This window comes from Columba livia, chromosome 8 (assembly GCF_036013475.1).
Source record: "Columba livia isolate bColLiv1 breed racing homer chromosome 8, bColLiv1.pat.W.v2, whole genome shotgun sequence".
Classification (NCBI taxonomy): domain Eukaryota; kingdom Metazoa; phylum Chordata; class Aves; order Columbiformes; family Columbidae; genus Columba; species Columba livia.
The window spans coordinates 15,271,662-15,298,763 of NC_088609.1; the positions used below are offsets into that span (position 1 = coordinate 15,271,662).

A 27,102-nucleotide genomic window follows, 5' to 3' on the forward strand; every position below is an offset into this window, starting at 1 on the left:
TACTGCTGCATGCTGCAAGCATACGTTACAAGGCATCAAATCCTGACCTGAACCTCTTGGATGCAAACAGAGCATGGACAAAAGGCATCTTCAGCTTTGAACATCTTAAGCTTTACCAGATTTCTCTGCAACTCTGTGGGTGCCAAGTTGGGCCAAACCCCTGGAAGTGGCAGAAGAAAATCTGCCACAAACAAAAACCCCACCATCCATAAAAAGCCCCACCACCAGCAGAAGCAGAGGTCTGTGACTACCAAATAAAATAAGTGATAGAAGAGTTGTCCTCCACCATTGAACATTTAAATCATGAGATGGGCACAAGTCCTAGACCCAGTGAGATCAAGAGTAGTTCTTTCACCTTATTGACTATGATAAGGATAATATCACTTTATCATCTTTAGTTTCTAATGTTCCTTGGGAACTGCAGAAGCAGGGGGTCCTTGAAGCTCGGAGAGGCTGCCTGGAGTCCTGGTCCCTGCTGAGCTCTGGCACAGCTGAAGACCCCTGTCCCCTGCCCAGAGAAACTCCTTGTTTTGCCTTTGCTGGAAGAAGCCTTAATAATAGCCTGGAGTGATTGTTGTTACTTAGCTCATCCAAACACAGCTCACCCTTCCAACTTTTTTTTAAATAAGCCAGCCCTCCCTTTTTCTATTCTTTTGGCTCATTTCGGTTTGTCCCTTTTTTCTGCACCATAACTCGTCACAAGGTGTCTCCTTCCCAGCAGTGCAGTCTTCGCAGCTGATCCCATTCCCTCTGGAGAATGCCCAGTGTTATCTCTAGTCCAATCCCTCCAATTTTCTCTCGTGGGCACCAAGATGAACTTCTGTGTTTGTCAGATGCACTTTTAATATCTACTGTTTTTCTTCCTTCTGCACAAAAATGCAGCCACTTCCATTTTGGAAGCAAGGGACTTAGCACTGGAGCAAGCACGGAGGAGAGGTTGTTCCTGCCGCTCTTGTCAATAAGCTGTTTTGAAAGACAGGGCAAATATGGAGGTCATTTATGTTTACATCTCATTTACATGAGATAGAGTGCAACTAGTCTGTTCATTAATTAAAAGGAAGTAAACACATATCAGAATGTTGCCTGTTCTTATCTGAGAGATTTTATTTAACTTTTGCTGTCCTAATGAATGCAGGGCTGATTTGATATTATATCACTAGTTACATGGAAGGACACTTCGAGATTAGAACAGAGTGTATATTTTTCATCATCTAATACTTGTTGTCTGACTGTTTGACTCCAGGAAGAGTTCAAACTGTGGGTGAAACTTTGCAGCACATTTATTTGTGCCCCACTTGGTGAGGATAACGAGGATCTAGCATCAGGAAGGCTGGCACAAAGTACCGCTCAGCTGTGGCAAAGACTCTTTGTGAAGGATTAGATCTCCGGATTCCCTTCCCTCAGCTGCAGGAGATGAGCTCTGATGCCACCACGCAGTCTGCCAAAAAGGCCTGGCTAAGGGTGGCTGAGATTTATGGGAGCTCTGGGTTTGTAAGACAGGACACACTTGTCCTCACGCTTGTGCTTTGTCATTGGGCAGCGAGTGCTGGCAGGACAGGGATGAAGTCTTCTTTTTCCCTTCAGGTTTCGTATGAAGAACAGCAAAAGGTGACATCTGAGCAAAGAGATATGGATATTATTGTGGCTTTCATAATTTTTCAAGTGATCCAGAAGATAAAAAGAAAACTTTGGTCAAGGGAAATTACTTTCACTTTGGTACAGTGAATGGAGAATGAAAATCTGGGTGCTATGTGAGGACTGAAACTGTGGGGTTTTTTTCCCTTTCAGTTATTTGTATTAATTGTTATTTATTATCATTATTATTATTGTTGTTGTTGTTGTTATTGTTATTATTATTGTTGATTTTGTTAATGCTTGAAATGGGGATACATCTTGTTTTCTGGACTCTGTGCTTCTGAGAGTGCTGATTGTGGTATGAATGTACCAGTGAAACGCAAACTAATTACCTCTTTCCTGCAAGACCAGAAATCATTCTGCGCTGCAGAAAGGTCAGGTAGTGTTGCTGCCTGAATCTTTGCATTAGGGTAAGGTCCAGAAAGTCAACACCAGAACTTCCTCTGCTGCTCTAGAGCATCCAAAATTGGATCAAGTTATAATTCTTTGACATCAGAGTAAGGCAAAAGAGTATTGGGCAGAAAATGCAGTTCATTGAAATGTAGTTTCATAATGTTTTGAAGCAGTTATGCTGCTGAAGTCAGGTCCCCTTAGTGTTAAAATGTCTTTAGCTTGTTGTTGGATCTAATTATGCTCCCTTGAACCTTATGCTTTGCTCCAGAGTTTGTTTTTGCACCCTTTTCATCAAGGAGAGTGGTTTGCACTGGAGTAGAACCAAGAACAAGTTCTAAAAGCCTTCTTTCTCTGTCTTACTAAATAACTTGTGCTCCTCGAAACATCAACTCATTGCACCTCCTGCAGGCAAATCACACAGCTACACATGAAAGCAGAGGAGCTGGGTCTGCCCAGAGGTTGGTTCTCGCTAAGGAAGCTGGTTTCATTTGATAAATATTTCAGTATGTGTTTTCCCCAATGTAACAGGACAAATTTGTTCCTAAGCTGGGAACTGTTTCTGAAAGTGCAATGGTAATGGAGTGTGGAAATGCCCTTTGCTGAACCGAGCCGGTGCTCCAGAGAGTCTGCTGTCAATTTTCTGCTGGCAAACAGTCTGGGCGATTTAGGAAGCAGAATAATGCTTGTGCTGTGCCTGATACTGTGATTGCTTCAATTACAGATTTGTTGATTGACCTTCACTTGCTTTGCGTGATGCTGTGCAGTTTCTCTATTTTATGAAGCTATATTCATGTAAAATTGGTAGAATATAATGAAGAATGATGTCCCCGTATTTTTGTTGATCTGTAAAGCACCACATGCATTTAGTGTTCTTTACAAATATGATCTCAAGCTGTCCCTGTTGCACACAAGATTTTCATTTGCTTTAAATAAGATGGTCTGGAGCTGTCATTAACAGCTCTTTTTACACCCTTCTTTCCTCGGGCTGAGGTCTGTTATGTGTTTTGAGAAACAGATCACATGGAAAACTCTGTATCTTCTTTTCCTCTTATCTAGAAACTTAGTCTCATGGGAGAGAAGTCAGGACCTCTGTGTGTGCAGGATTCTTCACTGAGATCACTGGATGCAGGCAGGACCTCCCAGTTCTTTGGGGCTTATTTTATATCAAAGTTTGATTGCCAAATAGCATCTCCATGGTAAGTCCACCATGTGGGACACAGGCAGAGTCTTCTCTGCCCCATAGATATGCCCCCAGATGAAAGAATTCTGTTGCCTTCAGTAGAAGCTTGCTCAAATCCTGTAAAAAATGTCAACAATGCTGCTGTATCAAACCTTCTCTGCAGCTGACATTTTTCCTGCTAGGGTGATAATTCTTTGACCCTGACCGCTTGTGTACATGTGCACATATTTGCCTAGCAGCAAGTTGGCTTTGAAATGGTCTATTGTGTTAATGCCTCGCATTGCTTAATAAATCATTAAAAATATGATAGGGTTCTCCACCAGTATTTTTATTGTCAGTATTCATTCTTTATATTGGTTGGCTTCAACTGTGCAAGATTCACACTGGTGCAAACATCCATTAGCGCTCATTTTCCAGCTGATTATACTCTAAGGCAATGTAAGGTAGGCCCAGCAGCATCTGTCCAACATCAGTTTGGGCCAGGATTTCTCACTGAAATCCTGATCATCTGAAGTGCTGATGTGATATTCTCATTAGTATCAGAGTTTTTGACCTGTTGCAGAATGTGCTGTGATTGACCCAGCTGTAGGCTGCTTGCTAAATCTGTTTGAAACATATTCTGACTTCTTGGGGATTTTTCATTGAGGCAAGTCTTCAATTTTATTTTTTTTCCTTTAGATAGGGCTTCCTTTCCTCTGTTTGCTGAGTTCCTTGGCAAAACCATTTATCTTTGAAAAAAAGGACTAGAGGAAGGGGTTTTGGCTTGGTTTACTCCCTAGAATGAGCTTAGGTGCAGTATTTGTAATTTAGAAGAAATGCAAAGTGATCCCTGCCAAGAAGAGCTACTAAAAGTCAGTTTACTAAACAGTTGATGAAGGAAGTAATTGAGACATCTCTGTCAGAGACATCTCTGATTGTAGCCCCATTTGGTATTGGAGCAGAGGGAAGCAGTTCTTGATAGGTAGGGACTGGCTGGGCAAGAGTTGGAACTGGATTAGAAGTTTGTTTGAATGTCAGATAAATTAGTCGTATGTCTTTCCTTTTTATGATGCCAACAGCACATTTTCTTCAGCTGGGAAATCTGCTTTGGCTTTCCTCTATTTTTATAAAATGGTAAATATGAAGATGTGCTTTTCGGCAGTAAGATCTGAGTCACTCAGGCTTTTAGTGTGACCACTGGCCAAAGGTGAGGCCCACATAGAGCAGGGAGGTGTCATGATAAACTGATTAGTGCAGAATAAAAATATCAAACAGCAAAGCATCTCACGTCTTCTGTCAAGAAATATTCACTCATGACTCTCTTTCTAAGTGAAGAGGAGGAGACGGCATCACCACAAAGGTGGGTGATCTTAAAAAAAGTGCAAAAGGACCTCACACCAAGAAAGCCTTGGGCACGGTGACCCCATGGCAGCCCCAAAGGGACCCCACAGTTCCGGGTGACCCCATGGCAGCCCCAAAGGGGGACCCCACAGCTGCTGGCTGAGCTGCCTCAGGGGTGCAGCAGAACCACCTGCACCTGCTACATGATGAAATTCCGAGTTTAACATCCCAACTGTGTGATAATGATAGAAGACACTACGGTAAATGGTAGCAGATTGTTTTCTTTGGCTTGTGCTATTATTGAGCATCATCATGCCTGTACTATTGTGCTTTACAAAGAACTTGAATTCTAAGCCTCTATTTTAAGATGCTTGCTACTCCAAAATGGCTATTGTTTATCTGAAGGTCTTCCTTTCTATTCTTGGCAGAGATGTAGGTTTATGTGGAAAGTTTCAAATTACATTTTATTTTTTTTTTTTTTTACATTTTTGTGAATTTAAACAAAAACCCCTTTATGTCACCAGTGAAGAACTGTAACAGATTTATTTATTGCGTTGCTTTTCAATGTATGTGCACATTTCAATCAAATATCAACCTGTAGAGGAATCTATCTAATTTGAATCCCAACATTGGAAAATATATTTCAAACTCCACTGAAGTGAGTTACATGCCTTCTTCTGTTCCTTTTTATTTACTTTCTGATTTATGAGCTTCAGATTGTCCTTGGGTTTTGTTGACTTTAAGCTTTCATTCTACCCTCTTGAGTGCCAGAACCTTAAATATCTTTATGTTTTTCTTTAGTGCTCACCTTACTTCAGCAGTGGGGCTTTTTTCCTAATTTGAGAGATAGTAAATTGGAAATTGCCTGATCAGCTCTTAATTTCCACCAAATCTTGAAAAATTACACATAAGGGTTTCAAAGACCTTAAAAGAATAATATATTTTTTTAATTGACATATGATTCTTAATATAAATTATGTTTGGTTATTCTCTTTTTGTCTTGCTTCTGCCCTTCAATTTAAGGCACATGTTCTTGCCTCATGGTTGTAATTTGATTTGGTATTTTAATCTTAGACATATCATAAACACCTTCCCAGAATTTCACAGAATCACATTGTCTTAGAATTGACCCCCTTGACATAATATCTCTTGGGGGTTCTTGTGAAGCATAAGGCTCAGATTTAGCCCAAATCCACTACTAAATAAGCTGAAATAATCCCTTGAAAAGAACAAGGAGTGATGCTCGTAGCAGAGTACTGAGTTTCCTTACAATTAGGGGTACTAACAGGTCTTCCAGGCATGAAGTCATTGAGCTTCATAAACACCTTTGGGGATAAATATGTGCTTTGTAAACGAGTTTACTGCAGGTCTGACCAACAGCAGTGCAGGTGTGGGCAAGGCTGGGTACCACGGCAATGCTGCCCAGCCTTGCGCAGACCTGAGCATCCTCTCTGGCTGGTTACCATGACACTTGATCGCCTAGAAATAGGCTTCGGGAAGTCTGGGTCTCGTTCTGCTGCTCTCGGAGCTGGGATTTGCTCTGTTTTGCTTGCGTGCGTTGGAGCGAGGGGAGGCCAGTAGCACTGTAATGCTAATTCCCTTCACCTGTCCTTGTTCCTTTCCAGATCAAAGAACCAAGCTGCTGGATTTAGGCAGATTTGTACCACAGATCATTTAACTTCCTCCTCACAGATTTTGCATTTGTTCTTTTGGCAGCTCATTCATAATGGATTGAGATTTATATTTCTGCTGTACCTCTCTATGGGTTTGCAGACTTCTGCTACAACCCACACAATGGTAGCTGGACTGTAACACATCTGTCCTCCACTTAGGATGTCTACTCTTGCTCATTCACAGCAGCATAGTGCTGCTTCTGAAGTACACTGGCTATGACTAATTTATCTGCTTCTCAGCAACCCTAGCTGATTAATAATCCTTATAGTGGCTAACATTGCTCAGACATCTGTGCACTGTGCAGCTGTTCTTACAGTGGTTGATGGACAGAAGTAAAGGATATATGTGGGACAATTAAAAAGATTTAGCAAAACTGGCAAAATATTCTTATATAAGAATGCATTCAGTGCCTAAAATGCTTCTTATTCTACGATCTCAGCCTCTTAACATTTTCTTAATTTTTTTTTTTTTGTCATAGCAGTGATGATTTTGTCACTTGTCCATAGTCGATGGGTTTTCAAATGCATTTTACCTCTTGAATTTTGTTTGCTGCTTATTTGCTGCTAGAGAAGTGGAAGTTGGAAGTAGGTATGTGGTGTGGTGCTACGTATTTTTATTAGTCCCTTTTCTTTATTTTTCTATCAAGGTAACTAGATCAGGAAGAATCAAAAAACGATCTTCCTAATAATTCTGCATCATGAAAAATAAGACTTTTCAATTCTATAGGATTTAAGAAATGTGCACAATGAGCGTAATCTTTGTGTGTACCTCTTCATGTGACTTCTGTATTTTGCAGCTACTGTCTTTTAAATACTCACAGCAGTGAAACTCAACCTACAAAAAGATGCGAAGAGCAAATAATGTTCATGAGCCAGCAGCCCCATTTCAGTCTCCCTTACTATTTGACAGATCGGGAAGGGCAACTGCTGCTAATCTTCACTGCAATCTCAAGGCAACCGGGAAAATGGAAATTATTTTTTTAACATCTTAGTAGGTCATGAGCAGTAGCATTAATCACAGTACCTTGGCCTGATTCCAGTTTGGAAATTACATTCTGCTGAGCAAATGCACCTTGTTGTATTTTCGGTGATTCACTTTTTGTCTTAAATGGTGTGGAGTGGCTGAGCAAAGCTGAAGAACTGAGGCTTCCCAACCACCACGAATGTTTTAATGGTGGATGTGGTCGACCTACACTAGCTTTTCCTCCTTGTCCTTCGGCTTAGTTTACAAAAGTACTTTAAAAAGAAAGGTAAGTGCAGTGCCGCACCTGAAGGTACACTCAGGGACTGGGTTATGGGGACAATTTCAAAGGTGTGTGCGCCAGGGAAGACGGAGACCTCTGACTGACTAGGTACTGCTGAGCTCTTGAAGACTGTGCGTGGATTGAAAGTCTCTTTTCTAAACTTTCTATCCCCATGGTGGGAGCAGTTAGTGTGGGAACGTTGGAGAAAACAGGGTGGTAGAAGCTTCTGTAGAGGGTAGGCAAAATAGCATGAGAAAAGTGAAGTTTCTGAAACTGGTGCTACTGAAATTATTCAAGGCTTCTGGTTTTATTGCCTCTAAGGGGCTGAAGTGAAGATAGCCATAGCGGGAAAATGTTTCAAAAACACTTTGCAAGGGTAGGACTTTTTATGAAAAAAATACATGTTTTGTTGTTGCTTTTGTTGGTTGGTTGTTTTTTTGTTTTGTTTTGTTTTTTAAACAACATAAATGTTTTGCTGCATATTGCTAATATTGCTCAAATGAAGCTGTGTCTCAAGGTATTGAAATGTGTCTGAGTAGGTTCCAGTGACTCCTGGGCAGTGGAATCACTAGATAAAAAGAGAGGAAAATAACATGCTTAGTACGATCTGTTGAACTGGAGCATTTTATTCAGAGCTGAGCGCTGGAGGAATCAGGTGTTATTTCTCTCCTGGCAGCAATTGAAACTTCCCAGGCTTTTCATGACATCACGTCTTTTCCATGTCTTAACCAGTGACTCATCTTGCTTGCCTGTTTGTTCCTATTTCTAGCTGCCAGCAGGAACAATAAGCTCAATGTTAGCATCCTCTTATTAATGGCACATACTAGTCTGCTCAAGGTCACTGTCTTCCCTCACCATTGTTGTTCTTGGTGTTTTGGGTTTTTTTTCCCCTTCTTCTTTCTCCATGTGATTTTTGTTTAGCTGATTCTTGGTGGATTCCACTCAAAAGTCCACTTTTGCAAAGGAAATGTGTGTGTGTTAATATAACATCCAGGAACTCCGATCATGCTGAGTACGAGGCAAACTCATGGCTAAGGAGGCCTCAGCCCCAGAGAGCATGAACCCCAAAATGCACATCCTGACGTGAGAGTAGAGGGGTGGGGACATACCAGCCACCTTGCTGCGTGCGTCAATAATCTTGAGCAAAACAAGTGTAGAATTGCTGGAGGTGATGAGAAATGTAACACTTCACATTGCAGCAGTCTAGAAAGGTAGAATCATAATCATAAAATAGTTTGGGTTGGCAGGGACCTTCAAAGCTCATCCAGTCCAACTCCTGCCATGGGCAGGGACACCTTCACCCAGATCAGGTTGCTCAGAGCCCCGTCCAGCCTGGCCTGCGTTGCTTTCGGGGATGGTAAGGCAGTGCTGGTTTTGGGGATGGTAAGGCAATGCTGTTTGCTCCCCCACCTTTGAGCAGCCACGAGGTCCAGCAAGGAAGGCAGAACAGGGCAGCAACGGAGAACACTCGCCTACAGTTTGACATCTGCCGGGAGGTGGGAAGAGAGCAGGAGGGATGGAGGGTATGGATGGCAGAACGGCACTCACTGGTCACGACAGAGACACCAGCGTAGCTCCGTGTGAGCACAAATGTTTCCTCATCCATGCATAGGGGAAAGTGAGCAGGTCTTGGACATAAAGGGGTCCAGTGTTACTGGGTCCAGTTGACCTGTAGCAGGACAAACAGCCTTCAGGATGCACCTTTATTTCTTTCTTATTTAGGTTGTCTGCCTTGTAGAGAACAGGAGCTGAGGTGGCTGGTCTTGCTGCAAGCTGAGCTGCGTTTGCAGGGAGCCAGAAGTTTCCTGACACTTTGATGTTTAACAGCTTGCTGCCCCTGTAACCACGGCGCTGGGAAGTCAGTTGTCCTGTCTCCAGGGGTAACCCAGCTCCAAAGAAGGTACAAAACACTCTAGCATGGGTATCATGGTGTGGTGCTGAACAGCAGGCAGGGAGAGGTCCCTCCATCACCACACCCCCAAAATTGTGGTTGCTGCTGGTTATTTGGGTTATGTAGCCTCTGTTCTCACTCTGAGCAGTCTAAGCAAGGGTGGTGCTAAGCACACACATCTTGTAATTGTTGCCAACCAGCTGGATGACAGGTGACTCTTATGTGTTATTCTTAAAAAAAACAAAACCAAAAACAAATCAAACCATAATCCTTTAAAAAAAAACCTTGAAAGGTTTATGTCTTTAGAGGCTGTTTGTCACATACACTGCTAGAACAGTCATGGTGCTGAGGGGATTAAATCCAGTACAGATGAGAAGTTTCAGTGACATTTTATTTGGAACAAAGAACTTGTGACTGAAAATCTTCACTAGAAGAACAATGGTTCAGAATCAGGGATTCTGATTTTTCAGACCTGCACCAAAGAGCATATGTCATGATGTAAAAACTCAAATGTTTCCTGTGTAAATACCTTGCTGTTACTGCTGAGATGGCCAAGTAAATTTAAGAAAAGCTGGTTGTGCTCCTATTGTGAATGCTGAGGTGATGGATCTTGTGAGCAGAGGGCATCTGCATGATGCAAATGCATTTAGGTCTTTTTCCCCTTGTGATAAACACTGAATTTTGATTGCTTATTAAGGCAAAACCTTCAAATTTTTGTTTCAAGCTACCAACTCTTGGTCTCGTGGGGGTTTTTAATTGTATCAAGGGCAGGCGCATATGTAAGCTACAAAAGCACAGAGCTGTTAGCACATTAGTGTAAATATACCTCATGGAGACCCTTCTGTGCTCGGTTACAACCAGGTTTTCTGATTCCTCAGCAGGGACAGCAAACAGGCTTCTGGATGCTGATGGCTCAGGCTCTTCTTCCCAGGCATTTGCCAGACTGTTAATTAGAGCTATACTGGGTTTCTGCTGATCCCTGCCTGCGCCTCATCTACTTGTCTTCTAATGAGTTTGTGGTCTACCTGGAAATCTTGCAAACAACTTGGAGGGGAAAGGGGGGAGCAATTTGTGTCAGTTATTTTCTCCTTCATTAGATAAACGTCTTGCACACAAAAAGCTGAAGTGCCTAATTATCTAAGGTTTGTGGTGTTTTAAACTGTTCTAAGGACAGCTACAGTAAATGCTGAAACTGAGCTCAGATTTTGCAGTTTATTTTATTTTATGTTGAAGTATCTGGGGGGTGTGCGGGGGTGTTCACTGAAGCTAGTATAAAACATGGTGTGAGTCAAGAAAATTAAGCCAGTTTATAGCTGTCTAAGAAACAAATGTAACCTGAGGAAAAAATTCACTTCAGGGTAGTATTACAAAGATTCAGACGGATGTGGAGAAATGCTATCAAAAACCTTTAAGGGGAGACGACATGCTCTGTACCTGTACAGTAAAACAAAGCCAGGAATCCATCTGTGACTCAGAGAGATGAATCACGTCTCTGCATTGTACCACATTGCTACCAGGGTAGGGTTATGGATAAACTTTACACACCATGAAATATAGGATGCCTTTCCCATACCCTCTGATAACATGAGAAGGCAGGCACCTGAGTATATGCTAAGGAGCATACAAATTGCCTTCCTAATGAGGTAAGTGCACTGTCCACCAGACAGTGGTTCTGTGCCTCGCAGCCACGTCCCCATCTCTTGCTAACATATAAGTTGGGGGCCACCCCCCATGCAGGAGGTTAGCAGGAAGAATACTGATATCAACAAACCAGAATGACTAGATTTCAGAGATTTCAGGCACAGATGAACTCTGGGCTGAATCCAGTTCCTCACGGAGCCGAGGCGCTGAGATGGTACCAGGGCAGGTTTTGGTGCCCACCCTCAGAGTCCCTCAGGGCTACTTCCCAGGGCAGCCTGGCTGTACATCCTCACAGCCAGCTCCTTCCTCTAAGCCACTGTCAAATTCAAGTTCTTCCCAAATTACTCCGTGTGTAGATAGACAATATGTCTTGCAGTTGCTCACTGCCTGGTCACAGCCTCATGCCCTAAGCCAAAATGAGCACTGGCTAAGTACAGAGTAGAAAAGAGAAGATGAGATTTGGGAGACAGAAGAACCTGAGAGTGCAGGTGTAAAACAATAACAGTGTGAGCATGAGAACTGAAGAAGCCTGACTTCCTATGGATTTGTTTCCTTTTGTTGGTTGCAAGATCTGAGAAGTTACTAATACTGATTTAAGTCTTTATCCTAATGAGGCATGAAGAAAGACTCTCTCCTGTGGATCTTTTGGTGTTAGAAAAAGATAAGCACTGTACTTAAGCTTTTTTTCCCCAATTAAGCTATGCTTAAGGTTTCTCTTAACCTTACCAACTATTTTTGTGGCATTTATGAGAACGAACCTTTGAGAGCGTTTCTCCTCAGTCAAATTTGATCAAAAATTAGTAGTTATAATGAGCATATATATATGTGCGTGTGTGGAGACTGATAATTTAATAAGCCGCATGTCCTTAGGAAATCAGGCTAAAATAAAGCAATTATCAGGTCTGTCTGAATAAACACAGTATCGCAGTATGTTTGGGATTGGAAGGGACCTCAAAAGATCATCTAGTCCAATCCCCCTGCTGGAGCAGGAACGCCTAGGTGAGGTCACACAGGAACATGTCCAGGCGGGTTTTGAATGTCTCCAGAGAAGGAGACTCCACAACCTCCCTGGGCAGCCTGTTCCAGTGTCTGTCACCCTCACTGAGAAGAAGTTTTTTCTCAAATTTAAGTGGAACCTCTTGTGTTCCAGCTTGATCCCATTACCCCTTGTCCTATCATTGTTTGCCACCGAGAAGAGCCTGGCTCCATCCTCATGGCACTCACCCTTTATATATTTGTAAACATTAATAAGGTCCCCCCTCAGTCTCCTCTTCTCCAAACTAAAGAGACCCAGCTCCCTCAGCCTTTCTTCATAAGGGAGGTGCTCCACTCCCTTAATCATCTTCGTTGCCCTACGCTGGACCCTCTCCAGCAGTTCCCTGTCCTTCTTGAACTGAGGGGCCCAGAACTGGACACAATATTCCAGATGTGGTCTCACCAGGGCGGAGTAGAGGGGAAGGAGAACCTCTCTCGATCTACTAACCACCCCCCTTGTAATACACCCCAGGATGCCATTGGCCTTCCTGGCCACAAGGGCACAGTGCTGGCTCATGGTCATCCTGCTGTCCACCAGGACCCCCAGGTCCCTTTCCCCTACACTGCTCACGGTAGTGTTGCTGCTGAGACCTTTCTTCACTTGAAGTACAGTCAGGATCTAGCTGCCACAGCTGGTGTAGCTGTCCAGCAGCTGACAGAGGATGTGGTGTCAGCGAATATGAGAATGCTCCGTGATGGATTTATCAAGGGCAGGAGAAGAAACAGTCACTCAGGCTGCGAGCTGTAGTCCACCCCATGTTGGTTCTTCAGGTCAGGAGAGAACAGGAGAACTCTTTCTCAGCCAGCATGCAATGCCGTGATCAGCCAAGGGACTACCATGTCTTGAAATAAATGCGCAAATTTCAGGGAAAAATCCCTCCTCTTTTAGAGGACTGGTAGAGAAACAGCAAAATTCCTGCTGCATAATCTCTCTGCTGGGAAACTGGCTGTGTGTTACAGCTGTGGATCATCTCAGGGTAGTGCAATAGGCAGAGCCTGTTAAACAAGCTGCAGGGAGCTTATTTCAAGCCCTTTCCTCCTGCCAGGAGCCTCTGTGATACTCTGGTGCAGAACAACAGGCGATCATTGATGTTTTTCCCTTTCATAGACTGGCTAGCATGTGTTCTGGAAGGGCCAACACTGCCTCTTGCATGCAGCAAAAACAAAGCTGCATGTACGGGAATGATGGACAGGAGGATTTTAAAACTGAGTGGTTTCCCACCCGCCGCACATTGTGTGTTTTCTGGGATTGTGGTGTTGTGCTGTGTCTGAGCAGAAACTGACTCTGTATTCCTGCAAGATTGCTACAATTGGATTTATTTTACTTTCCCAACTAGCTATATGATTGATAAGTCCTTTAGGCTCTTTTCCTCTAGAGAAGAGAAAAAATAATCACATTTTAAGCCAATGGCAATGAATGTTTTCTTAAATGTGGGTTTTGGAGGACCAAAGGACCGTTGATTTCAGAACTGCTGACCCCTAAGAGTAACTGGCAGTCAACGCCTTCTGCTGAACGTGTATTTTGAAGGTGAGGTCTTTTGCCTTCCTGCAGCTGTTTCACAGTGTTGCCATTTGCCGAAAGATGGGTGAAATGTGTTTGTTCAAGTGATAGATACCTCTTGAGTAAGAGATCTGTTAAGCACACATCTTTTCTCCTTGGTTGTTGGTTGAGAAGGCAGGTCCAGAGGGAATGGATTGGCTACAGGACTGCTGATCTGATAAAGAACTGTTCCTCAGGTTAAGAGCTGGCACCCAAAATGTGAGGGATAAATGTTGTTGGCATCCAACAGGTCATAGTTGACATGTTTTCCATCTGTTTTTCGAAATTCTTCTGTTGTATATGCCAGAGTTTCACCTTTGTGCTGCCAGGCTGAACACAGAAATGGCAACTGCAGGTAGATATACTCTACAGCACTCTATACGTAAAGAGAATTACACTGAACCAACAGAAGAGGTTAAGTAAATCTTGAATTCATATGTGCACCTCAGACAGCATGATTGGGATATTCCACATTAAATTAAATTTGTAGAATAATTTTTGTTGCATCAAGTCTTTAATTGCTGTCTCTAACCTCAGGTAAGAACTGAGTCCCCCGCAGCATCTATCTGAACGTGACAATAAATTGCAGCAATTGCAGTAATGTCTTTTGCCTGGTACAGTCCTGGGCTGTTTTCTATTGCCTCTGCTTTGAAGTGTCAGCTTTCAGTGAACTCTGCTAACATTTTATTATTGCATTGAGGCTGAGGCAGAGAAGAGCAATTAAGGGGTTGACATCTTTGGTATTTTTTAATAGTAAATGTGTCAAAATGCATTTAACAAATCATAGTTGGTGCAAAAGCCTAATTAATGCTAAGAAGTAAGTAGAGTTCATTACAGTTGAGAGCAAATGAGAATTTTAAAATGTATAATAACAAAAAGTAATTGCCTTATTTTAGATATAGGATGTAGCTACAACTCCTGTTTCTGAGAATTGAAGTGTTAAGGCCTAAATACTCCTTTTTGTTCCAGGATACAGCTGGACAAGAACGATACAGGACCATCACTACAGCCTACTACCGAGGAGCCATGGGCTTCATCCTCATGTATGATATCACCAGCGAAGACTCCTTCAATGCAGTGCAGGACTGGTATGAGATGTTGTTGTTGGCTTGGTTTGTTTTCTGGCCAATTCTCTCCTCACAATTGTTTGTTGAGAACATTAGACATCCCACCTTCCACAGTGCTTTGCATCACCGTATTCTTTCCTCTTCATCTAAACACTCTGGGATAAATAATTTGGTTTTTTTAAAACTCTCCTTAGAAAAAGTTCTACAGCTTCACTTAAAAAGTTATAGTTCAAATATAGTAGCATACTATAGCAGTTGTTGCTTTTAAAAGTTCTACTTTATTGTAAAGAAATTAATCCTTCCATGCATTATTTGGGCTTATGAGGTTTCTGGCTATGCTGATAAGACAATCCAGTTTAACATTGAGTTTTTTTGAGTAAAATTTCATTTAAAATCTAATAAGGCTATATCTTTCCAAACTGCTTTAAAAAGTGGTTGTTTTGTTTCGTTTTGTTTTGTTTTAACTTACAAGTGTAGACACATGGAACAGTATTCACCCTGCCCAACTTGAGATAATTAAAGATCGAAATTTACCCATTTAAAACTTGTGAAGTTTAAATTAGTTGTCGTGTCAATAAAAGGGGGAAGAGCAAAGGTCTAGGGCAGGGAAGAAGCAGACACCTGGGCTGGGCCCAACCTGAGCACGGGAACAGCTCTGCTGGGCAGTGCTCCGTGTGGGGCGGTGGGATGAGGAGAAGGAGTTAACATCAAATGGGAAGGATGGAGACTTTGCCCTAAAATTAGGTATTAAACAGATTCTCAGCTGTTATGAGCACCTCTGGCTTCACTGAATTCAGTACAAATACAGAAAATTATTTCTGGACTTTCTGTTGACGGAAAGCCAGGAAATATTTTTGGCTTACGGTGACAAAAGAAAGCACCAGGTCAGTCACTTTAAAAACTCCGTGGCAGTATCAAAGCTGCCTTGGTACCCAGGCTCACCCTGCTGACGTTTGGTGTCCACTTCCCCTTCTACACCTGGGGGCTCCCCTTGTAGCTCATGCCACCCCTTGTCTTCCTCAGGAAGAAGTGTCCCTTCTCAGCCACACTGCCATCTGATTTTGGAAGTGTTGCTGTGGCCACAAGCAGTGGTAGCTGCTGGGAGGTGTTTCCTCAGCAGGGACCCAGCACCTGGGGTGAAAACATCTGGAAGGCTGGACTCTGCTGGAGCTCACGTTCTGACATGGCATCCTCTCCAAGGGAAATACAGGGCACAGCGGGTGCAAGGGAAAGGCTGGGTTTATCCTCAGATGTAGTATCCCTCTGGCTCCCCTCAAATGTCTTGCAATCATTTCTGTTTGTTACCCTGTTGCTGTGTACTGCAGATAGGCATGGTCAGTGTGCGAAGACCTGCAATGCAATGGTTAATGTAATCTCCCGAGTTTGATAAGTTGATTTGCAATGATATCAGTGACCTACCGGGAATATGTGGCGTGTGCTGGCTGTGGCACCAGCTCTTGGCACTCAGCTCAGTCTGGCTTTTTGTTCAACACCTATACTATATCCCCTCATCTAGGCTGTAACTCAAAAGCTGCAGCAAGGTGGTTTGTTGTATCTAGTAATTTGGCCTTCTTCCAAGGCCACCCATTATTTGTTCTCACTGTCCACTGGAGCAGTTGGTCATGATCATCACATCTAAAGATCTTGTCTCTGCTTTCACCCCATCTCCTGTATCGTGACACTGTGCTGCAAAAGGTGAACTGCAGCACCTTCCCTGGGCTGTCCTTCAGCAGCTGATGATAGAAGAATACATTTTTTCCTTGCTAGAAACACAAACCCGAAGGTTTTGCCAAAACCAGGCTCTTCCACATGGCACAGCCTCCACCAAACTCAGATGAAGCCTTTTCTGCAAGTGTCTGCACAGGGATTTGTTCCATAGGAGTGCCAGCCTGTGAGCTAGGGCACTATCTTTCACTAAACTATTAATATTTTCAGCTTGGTTGCCTGATGAAGCACAGTATATATGACAACACGGTTCATCTACCTGTTTTTCTGTTGGTTCTGCTTTAATAAATTGTATTTATCAGTCTTAATTTAGTCAGAAAAATACCCAATCTCAATCTCTGAGCTGCTACTAAAGTTTGCACAGATTAAGTTTAACCTGAAGCTTTGTGTTGGAAGTGGTCTAACCTCTGCTCTATCAAAGGCAATGGCGCAAGAGTAAGAATTAGGAAAGCTTCACCTTGTGTATTGATCTTCCTGTGCCCCAGGGGCTGCGTGGAGATCTTTGCTAAGAGCGCTTTGTCAGCCAAAGGACAGAGGTGAACCAGCAGTTTATTTCCACTGTGTACACCAGGAATCTTCCCAACCAGTTTTAAGATTCTGACCTCAAATGATGTGGTGGGCCAGATAAAACCGGCCTGTGGTGGCCCATTTCCTTCCCTTTGGAAGCTTGTCCACAGGAGAGGAGATGAGGACTGGAGCAAAGCCACCACTGCCGTGCCAGCAGAGTCCTCTAGTGGAGATGCAGCGAAGAGACTTCTTTTCACAGTCTGCAAAATCTCTTTCTAAACTTGTGAAGCGACAAGAAATAGAAACAAAAGCTTATCTGGTGCTGCCATATCAGCCTCTGCCATTTGCTAGCATAGCAAGTAGGTAGGATTTTTTTATTCCCCCCCCATGCTGATTGATATGCTTCTAAAAAATGTTACACTGGATCTGGTCTTCAGTCAGGGACTGTACTTTCCTTGGAAAATGAAGGTGTCTACTTGAGCTCCTTTAGCTCAGAGTCTTTATCTCCATGAGCCTAGTCCCTTCTTCAGGCCAGGTGCGAGACAGCAGCAGGATGCCTGATGCCAAACCCAGAGCCCTAGCAGTCCTGCAGTGCTCCCGTTGGTGCTGCTGAGAGGATGGGGTGGCAGCAACTGGGGAGCTGCATGGGCTGTAAAGTCAGTAGCATAGCCCTGATGCTCAGCCCTGCCTCGTCTCGCCCGTCACGTGTGGACAGCACAACCTTCCTGCTGTGCCCAGGAGAGGACGTTTGTCAGAGAGAGAGAGCCAGGAGGTTTGGGACGTGAAACAGGCTGATGGGGAGACAAGTGCCTGAACCACCTCTTCCCTGCCAATGAAGCGGTTACCCTCAGTAGCATTGCTTCTAAATTCCCAGGAAATGTCTGTTCCAAGCTGCTTTTTACTGTGCAAGGAGGGTGTGTGGCCTGATACATGAGTTGACTATCTGCTTGCAGAGGTTTAGGTGAGGCTACAACAAACCACACTAGTTGTAAGACCACACTTTAACACTCACTGAAATTAAATGGGTCAACTACCTAGAATATATGCAAAAGCCAACAGCAAAGCTCATCCCAGGTCTTCTTACATCCTGCAAGTTTCTAGAAATTACAGTCATTAATCCTACACATCCTTTCTCTCTTTTAAGTGTCCTGCTATCCTAGCTGGCTAGCGATGTGTTTTTCAGTGTCTAGCTACAGTAAATAAAGAACACTGTTAAGTTGAATATTTTGCCACAAATGCACGTGATGCAGCAGATGGGCTGACCTTTTAGACTTTGAGTATAAATCAGCATTACTCGGCTAATGTGAATTAAATCCAGTAAGGAACCTGTTAACCTTCCAAGTTATTTCTAAAATAGCATGTGTGGATGGAATTTGAGTGTTTCTCTGGCATAAAAAGATGAGTAAGCCACCTGCCATGTGATCATGGGACTGGGTTGATAAGCAAATAAAATCAAGCTTAGATGGATAAATCAATAAATTAATCAGTAAATAAAACACGAAGTGATGCCCCTTCCCCTGACATTTGGCTGCGATCCATCCCAGTCCATTCTCATTGGCCCTTAAGAATTCCCCCCCAAACATAATTCCTTGGTCCTAAAATTGTACTCATTCTGCTGTTTAGTGATTCAGGTTTTTCAAGATGCTGTGTAAGCAGGCTGTCAACGTGAGCCTCAGCCCTTCTCATCGCTTTTCTTGTACCGTCTCTTCCTGCAGAGTTCCCTACAGAAAACAAGCCAAAAGCATGAACAAACAGCTGAACCAGAGACCTAGCGCTCCAAGTAAGCTCTTGCCCATGACAAACTCTTACCTTCTGTTGAGCTCATAGGGATGTGGAGAGATCTCAAAATTCATGTTCATAGTTACACCAAAATTTGCCTTGTGCAAGGTCATCTCTCCATCAGAGAGACGTCTTTTCCCTTCTAGACCTCTCCAGTATCTTAGAGCTTATAACCTCCCTCTAGCCGGGAAACTGCCATAGCAGGTTATGCTCACTAGCCTTTTTATTCTCCAAGCTTTTTCATGAAGCTCCAACAACCCCTCTAAAACTGCCTCCCGTGTATGTACGGTGTAATTTACCTCTCGTCTCTGGCTCATTGGCACAGGACTGTTGGAACAGCCTCCTGACCTGACCTTGCTGGGGAAATGAGAATATCTCTGCCGGTCTGCCATAGGATTTATTCCTTGGATGATCTTGTTACCACACCCTTCTTTTGGGTGGACTCTGGTTTGCTTTGTGTCACTTCAGAATTACTTCACCTAAACTGAGCAAAGGCTAAATTTCTCCTGAGTGAGAAGGGTCATGGCTATATATCAGGTAGTTAGATAAGCTCTCGAGGTAGTATATGATGTGAGGAACAGTCCTTCATTCATGTGAATCACCCCAATTAATGATAATTATCTTAAAGCAGCTGAGAAACAGTAAGATGCACAATTTAAATGCATTTGGGACATGATCTGCTCTCTTGCTCCTCTCTGGGAAAGGTACAAAAGATTGTATTAGAAGACTTAAAAGGTTAGGCCTGAGTGATTTTTCTTTACTGCAGTGTGGCAAAAGTAGAGTCAGGTTATTTTAGAAAGAAAAGCATAAATGGGCAAAAACAAAGATGGATTTTATCCGGTATTTGAAAATAACTTATTAATTTCTTTAAATAATAAGACGTCTTTCCTGTAGGGTGAGTGAAAGGGTTAAATGAGCTTTCATGGCTTTCAGCTCAGTTTCTAGATTTTTTTAGCAGGTGCTTTTGACAATTATTATTTGACATTGGCTTGATAGGGGTTTTTTGTAGATAAGTCAGTGGTTTATACCTCATTTGAAACTGTACTGAAACTAGAATATACTCAGCATTTGATACTGTAAAGTAGATAGAAAATATTATGGAAACTTGGCTTTGGACAATCTAGACAATTTCATGGAAGGGAAGAAAAAAAAAAGGTTAAATTTACCTTAGATTTAAGTGACAGCTGAGTGCACAAACCATCAGCTTATCTCCAGATTAGGCTATTGATATATCCATGTAACTATGAACCTAAGACTGTTTTTCTTCTAAGTGTGAAGCATATAAAACGTGCTTTGTCATTAATTCGGGGAATTCAACATAAATAAAGCACAGCATTGTTACTGTGTTACAGGAATGTTTTTCCCAGCATGCATATTGGTTTGCCCTGACAGTTGTTGAGAAATCTCCATTGTACAAGCCTTTTTGTTGATTTAAATACTTACCTTTCCAAAAGCTTCTGGAAATTTGCTGCTTCTTTTTGTGGGAGGATTTTTTTTTTAATTCCTAGTAAGTGTAAATGGCAGCATTCTGCGAGAGAGGGTTTTCACTCACTAGCACAAAACAAGGAGAAGGATGAGTTTCTGTGGGAGATCCTTCATGCTTTTTTTCTTCTTTTTAATCTTCTAAGTAGTACTTTTAAAATAGCTATGATTCAGCAGCGTGTCCCCAAACGACCCCCCGAGGGCTGAAATTAATCCAGAGAGAGGAATGGGAGTCAGAAGAGAAGCCTGGTGATAAGGAGATTTCATATTCCCAGGCTTCTGGTTGATTTTTTTGAGGTCATGTCTTTCTGTGATGAGCCCTGAGAAACCCCAGAGTCCCACATAAACTTATCACAGACTCATATTAGCTCTCACAGGGCTCGTGTACATGGAGGATCTCAGAACGGTGGAAGCGGAGGAGCCAAAATCGGGATTGCAGTGCTTTCCCAGGAGGACGCTAAGAAGAGTAAAGGGTTTCACTGCGCAAAGTCTGTGGTTATTTTTGCGTGTTGCAGCGTGGGTCTGGGCTTGTGCACTGGGCTGGGTTTATGTTTTCCAGCGCAATCCAAAAAAGCTGCTGCTTAGAGGCAAGTTGCACAGGGAAGTGCCCCCCTTTCTCATAGCTGTGTGTGGAGTAATGTGACTGGCTGCCTTCCATGGAAAAGGCGAGTAAGCAACTCAAACTAATTAAAATTATCATTAGTAGATCAGAGCTGGAGGCTGCTGCTAAGTCAAAAGAGAAAGAATCAAGTGCTTTGTTGTTGAAGGAGTTCAAGCAAACTAAACAGAACTGAAAATCTGAGGGCTCTCCTGGGAAAGGGCAGGTTTGCCCACAACTGCAGTGTCCTGTATGGAGAGGTGGCGAGTAGGGACAAGGAGTGGGAAGGTGAGTAGGGACTGGCAGAGGAAAGGGGGGCATCGCTTCTGGCAGAGCAGCCTAATTACCTTTGGGAAAGAGGGAGTCTTAAAAGATAGAGCTAGCTTGGCGAAGATTAAGTGAATAAAAATGAAAGCTACCGAGCTAACACTGTTCTGCCGCTGGCTCTGGGACACCTCACTGAGGATGGTGGGAAGGTAATGGCCCCTCAGGATAAACAGAAAAAAAAATCTTCTGTTTTGTCATAGGAAAACTATAAAGAGGCCAAATGTAAGGTCAGGCTCCTGGGACCCGCAGCCAGCTCCACTCCAGTTTCAGTACCTGAGCCACAGGGAGCTTTAGAGGCTTTACCTTCACCCCAGTGCTCCTGCTGAAGCTCCTATGGACTCAATCCCTCTGTCATTGAAGTTATATTTGTCTGATACTTGCCCGTCTGTCATTGCATCTGCTGTTTTCTGCCTTGGGTATCACTTAATCCTGCTGGGTTCAAATATTAGCTCACAGAGCCTTCCCTTGATCCCACACTTTCCCAATTTGGTAAATTTCTGTTTCTCTTTAGCAATTGTTTCCATGTTTCTATGCAGTTCTCATGAACCAGTTTTTCTGTTCAAGCAAAGATGACTTGATGATTCCATCTCTTTGACACTCAAACCACAATTTCTTATGGCATTACTAAAACTGCAGCAAATGAGCATTTTTTTTTCTCTGCTCTGAATTATTGTTGTCATGTGTTTTACAAGAAGTTGTAAATCTAGCATGAAGTGTGTATCTATTGTATAACTTTCTCTATAGGGACAATATTTTTAAGAGATGTAATTAATTGTCATTCCTTGGACAGATTACAGCTGAAGGAGGATAAGCTTTAGGAGAGTAATTTTTTTGTTCCTAGACTTCAAAAAATACTCAGTTCAGCTTTTTGTCTGGATCTTGTGATCTTTAAAGCACTTGCAAAGTTTTAACAAGAAACTTCATTGTCACGCAAAGTTAAGGAGTAGTAAAACAGAATGGCGCTATAAATGACATAGTCTGCGTTCTTGCTTTATGTGTAACCTTGGTCGTTTTTCTTTTAACCAACATGCAGTCTTGAGATGTTGATGTTGTCATGAATGGTGCTTGTTTTTATACTTAATATACTATTGTATTTTGACACAGCTGATGGAAGGTAATGATCTTTTTTTGACCTGCTGTAGGGCCACACAAATCAAGACTTACTCCTGGGACAACGCACAAGTGATCCTGGTCGGAAACAAATGTGACATGGAGGATGAACGAATTGTTCCTGTGGAGAAGGGGAAACATCTGGCAGATCAGCTAGGTACATGTCAAAGCTTTTCTTGCTACTCTTTTTCCTCTGCTTCTTTACACTGTGTTCCTTTTAACTTGTACCATTAAAAAGTCTTTCCAGCAGTAATTAGTAACAGCAAATAGAGTTTTACTGGAACTCCCACTACTACTTGGACTGCTAATGTTTTTTCTCCCCCCAAAATTCATCTGTGTAAATACAAACTGGGCATATAGAATCTGTATCCATTACGTATGGGGCACTTCAAAACACACTCATTCAGAGTTACCGTAGCAACAGACTCCATCAGTAGGAACCTGTTCTCCTGAAGAATCTCCAGTTCTGGTCCCGACCTGTCTTTGCGTTTGTCCAGCTCACCCTGGAGAAACAAACCCCAGTGCACAGCAAAGCAAAAGCCACCGGTGCCTTTGGAAAGGGCTGTCCCAGTCCTCCTCTTCTGTAGCCTCCCAAAATGCTAAATGCTTTTTTTTAAAGGGCTGAAAAATATACCTGGTTTTATCCGTTTTTCCTTACATTAACTGTGCTAATGTGGACAGCGTTATCTGAAATTACTTTGTGTGTCGTGTAGGAGGAATCTCTTTAATTGACTATAGACTGCTTAAACCACTGGCTTTCATCATGATGATTCACATGAAGGTTATCCTTCAGTGTGTTTATCTAAGTTTGTGTGGTGACATTAACATCACTGAAATAATTTCCTAATCAGATTAAGAAATTGTTATCGGCCTGAATGTGAACTAAACCAAAACAGATTTAGCCACAGCAGAAGCGAAACTGATGTTGGGCTGACAAATATCCAAATTCAGTTCTCTGATTTCTTGGGCCTTTTATTACGTTTCTAATCATCATCAAAGACAGCAAGTGGGGCTGGCGGAACCCTCCGCTGACTTATTTAGTAACAAGGCAAACATCTCCACCGTCACTTCACCCATTGTCCCATAATTTTTAAAAAGTGTTAGAACAGGGTAGATACTTGTTATCTCACACACCAAGGTGACTCAGTCTACCAGCACTGGTGGACTAATCAGTTAAGACAACTTAACTTTATCTTTGTGGCAGAATCATAGAAAACTGATGCAACGCAGAATATCCCCAAAATGAAGCACAACAGAATGTAGCTTATTACAAACTAAACTCTCTGTGGTGCTTGAGCTCTCGCTGTTAGCGATATAATAACCTGCTAGAAAAGAAGCAACAGCCTCTATAAATGATGCTTGGCTTTGGAGGCCCCTGGGGTTAGAAATATAAAGAAATGCTTCATGGTTCAGCATGTTTCTGCTGGCTGAGGCAGGGTCCAGCTGGCTGTTGCGTAGCACAGGTGTCAGTGGGAGGCAGCAGGGATATCTGTGCACATCCCCACTGTGGCATCACTGTGCAACCTTGCTGCTTTGTTTGGTTCTATTCTATTTATTTTTTAATCAGAAAGGGTCGGTGTTTGAGAATCCGTACTCATCACTGCACCTAGGAGTTGGTGACTGGACACTGAAATGACTCTGTAGAAGACACTCAACATTATTTGTAATTCAGCAGCACTGAACAGCCCTTGTCAGGATGGGTGCTCTGTCGTGACATGTGCTGTGCAAGTATTTATCACCCTGAAGAGCTTTCCGTCTCATCAGGCAAAGAATGGGAAAAACAGGACTAAAATTTTTGAGGATTTCGCTCACAAGTGTGAAGGTTGGGCAGCGGAAGGAATGCAGCCAGCACCTGGGTTCTCTCCCTGGACTCTAAATTGCCAGGCTGCAGCAGGGGCCACACAGGGTCCCCTCCAAATGTCACCAGTTAGTGGCACTGGGAGAACTCGACTTCCCTGTCCCCAGTTGATTCAGATCTGTATCATCTGCAGGTGTGTTCACCAGGGCTATGATGAAGATCGACTTATGCCTTTGACTCTTAGTGATGCTTGACAAATTTGGAAGTATTTCTGTTCACTATTCTGAGATTGTGGGAATCAGCTGAGTTTAAGAATTGCTAATGGCTTGTTTTCTTAAGGAGAATTCTAAAAATACTGATTATCATTTTAAAAACCACCTCCGTTATAATCAGTCTCCATTGATTTTTTTTTTTTTCCCCTCCACTTTTTCACACAGGTTTTGACTATTTTGAAGCTAGTGCCAAAGAGAACATCAACGTAAGGCAGGTGTTTGAGCGTCTCGTGGATATAATCTGTGAAAAGATGTCGGAGAGTATAGAATCAGACCCTTCCAGGGGCGCTTCGGGAAGGAGCATGCGACTCACAGACAACCCACCTCCCTCGCAGCAGAACTGCTCGTGCTAGTGACCTTTCCCACTGAGAAATGTCCTTCTCCTTTCCCGACCCAATTTTATGTTTTCTTTCGTTGTGGTGCATTATCATGTAGTCCAAAGGCAGAAGTCCCTGTTGTAGGAAACTGGTACGTTTGTTTACTGTGCTGGAGTGTTACTATTATGTATTTCCTCATCCAATTATTAAAAAAAAAAAATCAGACTAAATATTGTAAGTGCACCTTGTGGTAATGTGAGTTGTATTGAAGAAAAATAATTGTATAGTGTTGCAAATGTTATTTCCGCAGAGAATGTTGCTTTTTTAATTATAAATTCATCTACTGCAGAAAGAGGTTTTATTGTCAAGAACAGCAGGAAACATAAAAACGAATCAGAAGGAAGCAGGTCTAAAAGAAAATTGGGACAAAAATCTCTCATAAAGCGAGAATATGCCTTTTTTTTTGATATTTTAGAAAAAATTTCTCCCCAGATATTTGGAGTCATTGTTGCTGTCTTCTAGACACAGACCGTTGTTTTTTGGTACGATGGAGCAGAAAGTAGCGTGTTCCTGTCTGGCAGTTTGAGGTCCTCCAGAGAGCCCAGAGAAGGACGACGTAGGTTTTGTGTCAAACCTCTCCAGGTCTGGACCTGCTCCGGTCTCCCGCTCCGTGGTGGATTTGTTGCAGGACACAGGAGAGGAGGAATTAGCTGCTGTGTGTTCGGCTGGAGGGAAAATCTGACAAGGAAGACTTAGAACAGCGTCGTCATGTCAAGCTAAAAATACCAGGAGCCAAAACGTGAGTGTTGGCAAATAGTGCCAATATTACTTATGTTTTCTTTCTGCGTTTTGTTGTTGATTTCAAATTTAATTTTATTTTATTTTGTACCAGATAGGTGCGTGTGTGGGGATGTTTTTTTCTGGGTTCATATTTAACCACAAAGTATAATTAAAAAGGGAAGACTGATTAATAAAACGTAACTGCAACCGGAAAATGGCAAAGATATCATTCTTTGAAGGGAGGAACAATTTTTAATACTTAGCATCTAAAATACTTATATTTCCAACCTCTCTAAAATGACAAAACTTCTACATCTGTGTGTAGAACTTTGTGTGCATTAGGCATACACAGAGCTTGCATTTCTCTGAAATACATGGAGGAATCGGTTTTGTGAATCCGTGAAATCCCACACGCTGTCTGCCTGGATGATCACGCATGCAGGTGCGCATCCCAGCTCCAAACACTGATGGCAAATTACGTCTGTAAATGTAAATTCTGAAAATTCTGGGAAGTTTTATTGCTTTAGCTCAGGCCTATTAACTCCTCTGACTGAGGAGACTTTCTGATGTCAGAACCTGGGGTTGAGTATCTGCCCTGTGCTGTAACTTGCTGGATCGTGACGCTAGCAAATGCTTTTGTATTTCATTCTGTTATGCCTGAAAGTGTAATTGTTCTAAGAAAAATTCACAATATTCTGGAGAAAAATGCAACTACATTGAGGTAGTTTGGGCGCATTGTCCGAAAGGCTCGATCCCTTCCTCTGTTTTATGTTGCTTTCAGAAATCTTGCCTGTGATGTATTTTGGGTGTCGTACTGAAAGTGCCATTTGTGCGGTGCTAGGAACGTGGTTATTGTATCAAAATCATTGAAACTGCAAAATAAAGAGAACTGTAGTCACCGGGTGTGGCCACAGCGCTTGTGTGAGCTGCATCACTAGCATTACGCAACCGTCTCTTTTAAATGCTTTTGAAATATGTCAAACTACATTGATCTTTTTGACCAGGTGATGATCCTTGAGCCCAGCAATCAGGAATCACTGTGCAGATTTAAAACAGAAGGATTAGTTGGCCAATACATGTGCAGTCTTTTAATTGCAGCAGAAGCAGGTTTTAGGTTAACTTGTGTAACTAGCAAAAAGAAATAAGAAGTTCCACAGCAGGGAGTGATGGTTTTGAGCTGTGCAGGTATAATGGAGCACCCCAGTGCAAATAATGATTGTGCATCTCAGCAACTCAATGGTAAAAGAAAAGAAAATGGATTCAGCAGAAGTAGAATCTCAAAAGTAGAGGTATGTTCCAGGCCCTTCAAGCGAGGATGGGCAAAGTTGCTTTTCCCAGCACAAGCCTGCAAGTAGCTGCATGTCAGAACAGTCCAAAGAACTGGAAAAGGCAGTTATGAATTGTGACGTTGCCCTTTAATGCACACATGGAGAAACCTGGTATTTGATGCAGAAATCCTGCAGTCTTATTTTAAATCAAAAATCAAATCATCACGGGGAGCAGACATGTAAAATGTGTTTTTAATGGACAGATGCATCATCTGCTCATTTGCATTAAAAGCTGTGAATACAGAGCAAACCTTTTGCCTGAAGCGGCATGTACCTTATTTCAATATCACCAGTGAATCAATAACTGTTACTTGTATTAACTTGTAAGAGGTAATAGCTGAACATGAGACAATAATTTGTCAAGGCAAGGGAAATAACAGACTTGCTTGCACTGAAGACAAACCCAAAATGCTTGATGGGGTCTTGTATAAAGCCTTCCATTTGCATGGCAGTGGCATAG

The 27,102-nt window shown here is 42.5% G+C and overlaps 1 protein-coding gene across 3 annotated transcripts in view; it reads left to right on the forward strand.

Moving 5' to 3' along the window:
- The window catches only part of RAB3B (RAB3B, member RAS oncogene family), a 56,713-nt gene extending 30,456 nt beyond the window's left edge, over positions 1 to 26,257 (forward strand). For all 3 annotated transcript variants that reach the window (XM_065071075.1, XM_065071074.1, XM_065071076.1), the window contains 3 exons: positions 14,522 to 14,640; positions 22,180 to 22,304; positions 24,383 to 26,257. In XM_065071075.1, coding sequence (XP_064927147.1) covers positions 14,522 to 14,640; positions 22,180 to 22,304; positions 24,383 to 24,570 — 432 coding nt within the window. In that variant the 3' untranslated portion in view covers positions 24,571 to 26,257. The remainder of the gene's footprint in view (positions 1 to 14,521; positions 14,641 to 22,179; positions 22,305 to 24,382) is intronic.
- The last annotated feature ends 845 nt before the right edge of the window (positions 26,258 to 27,102 follow it).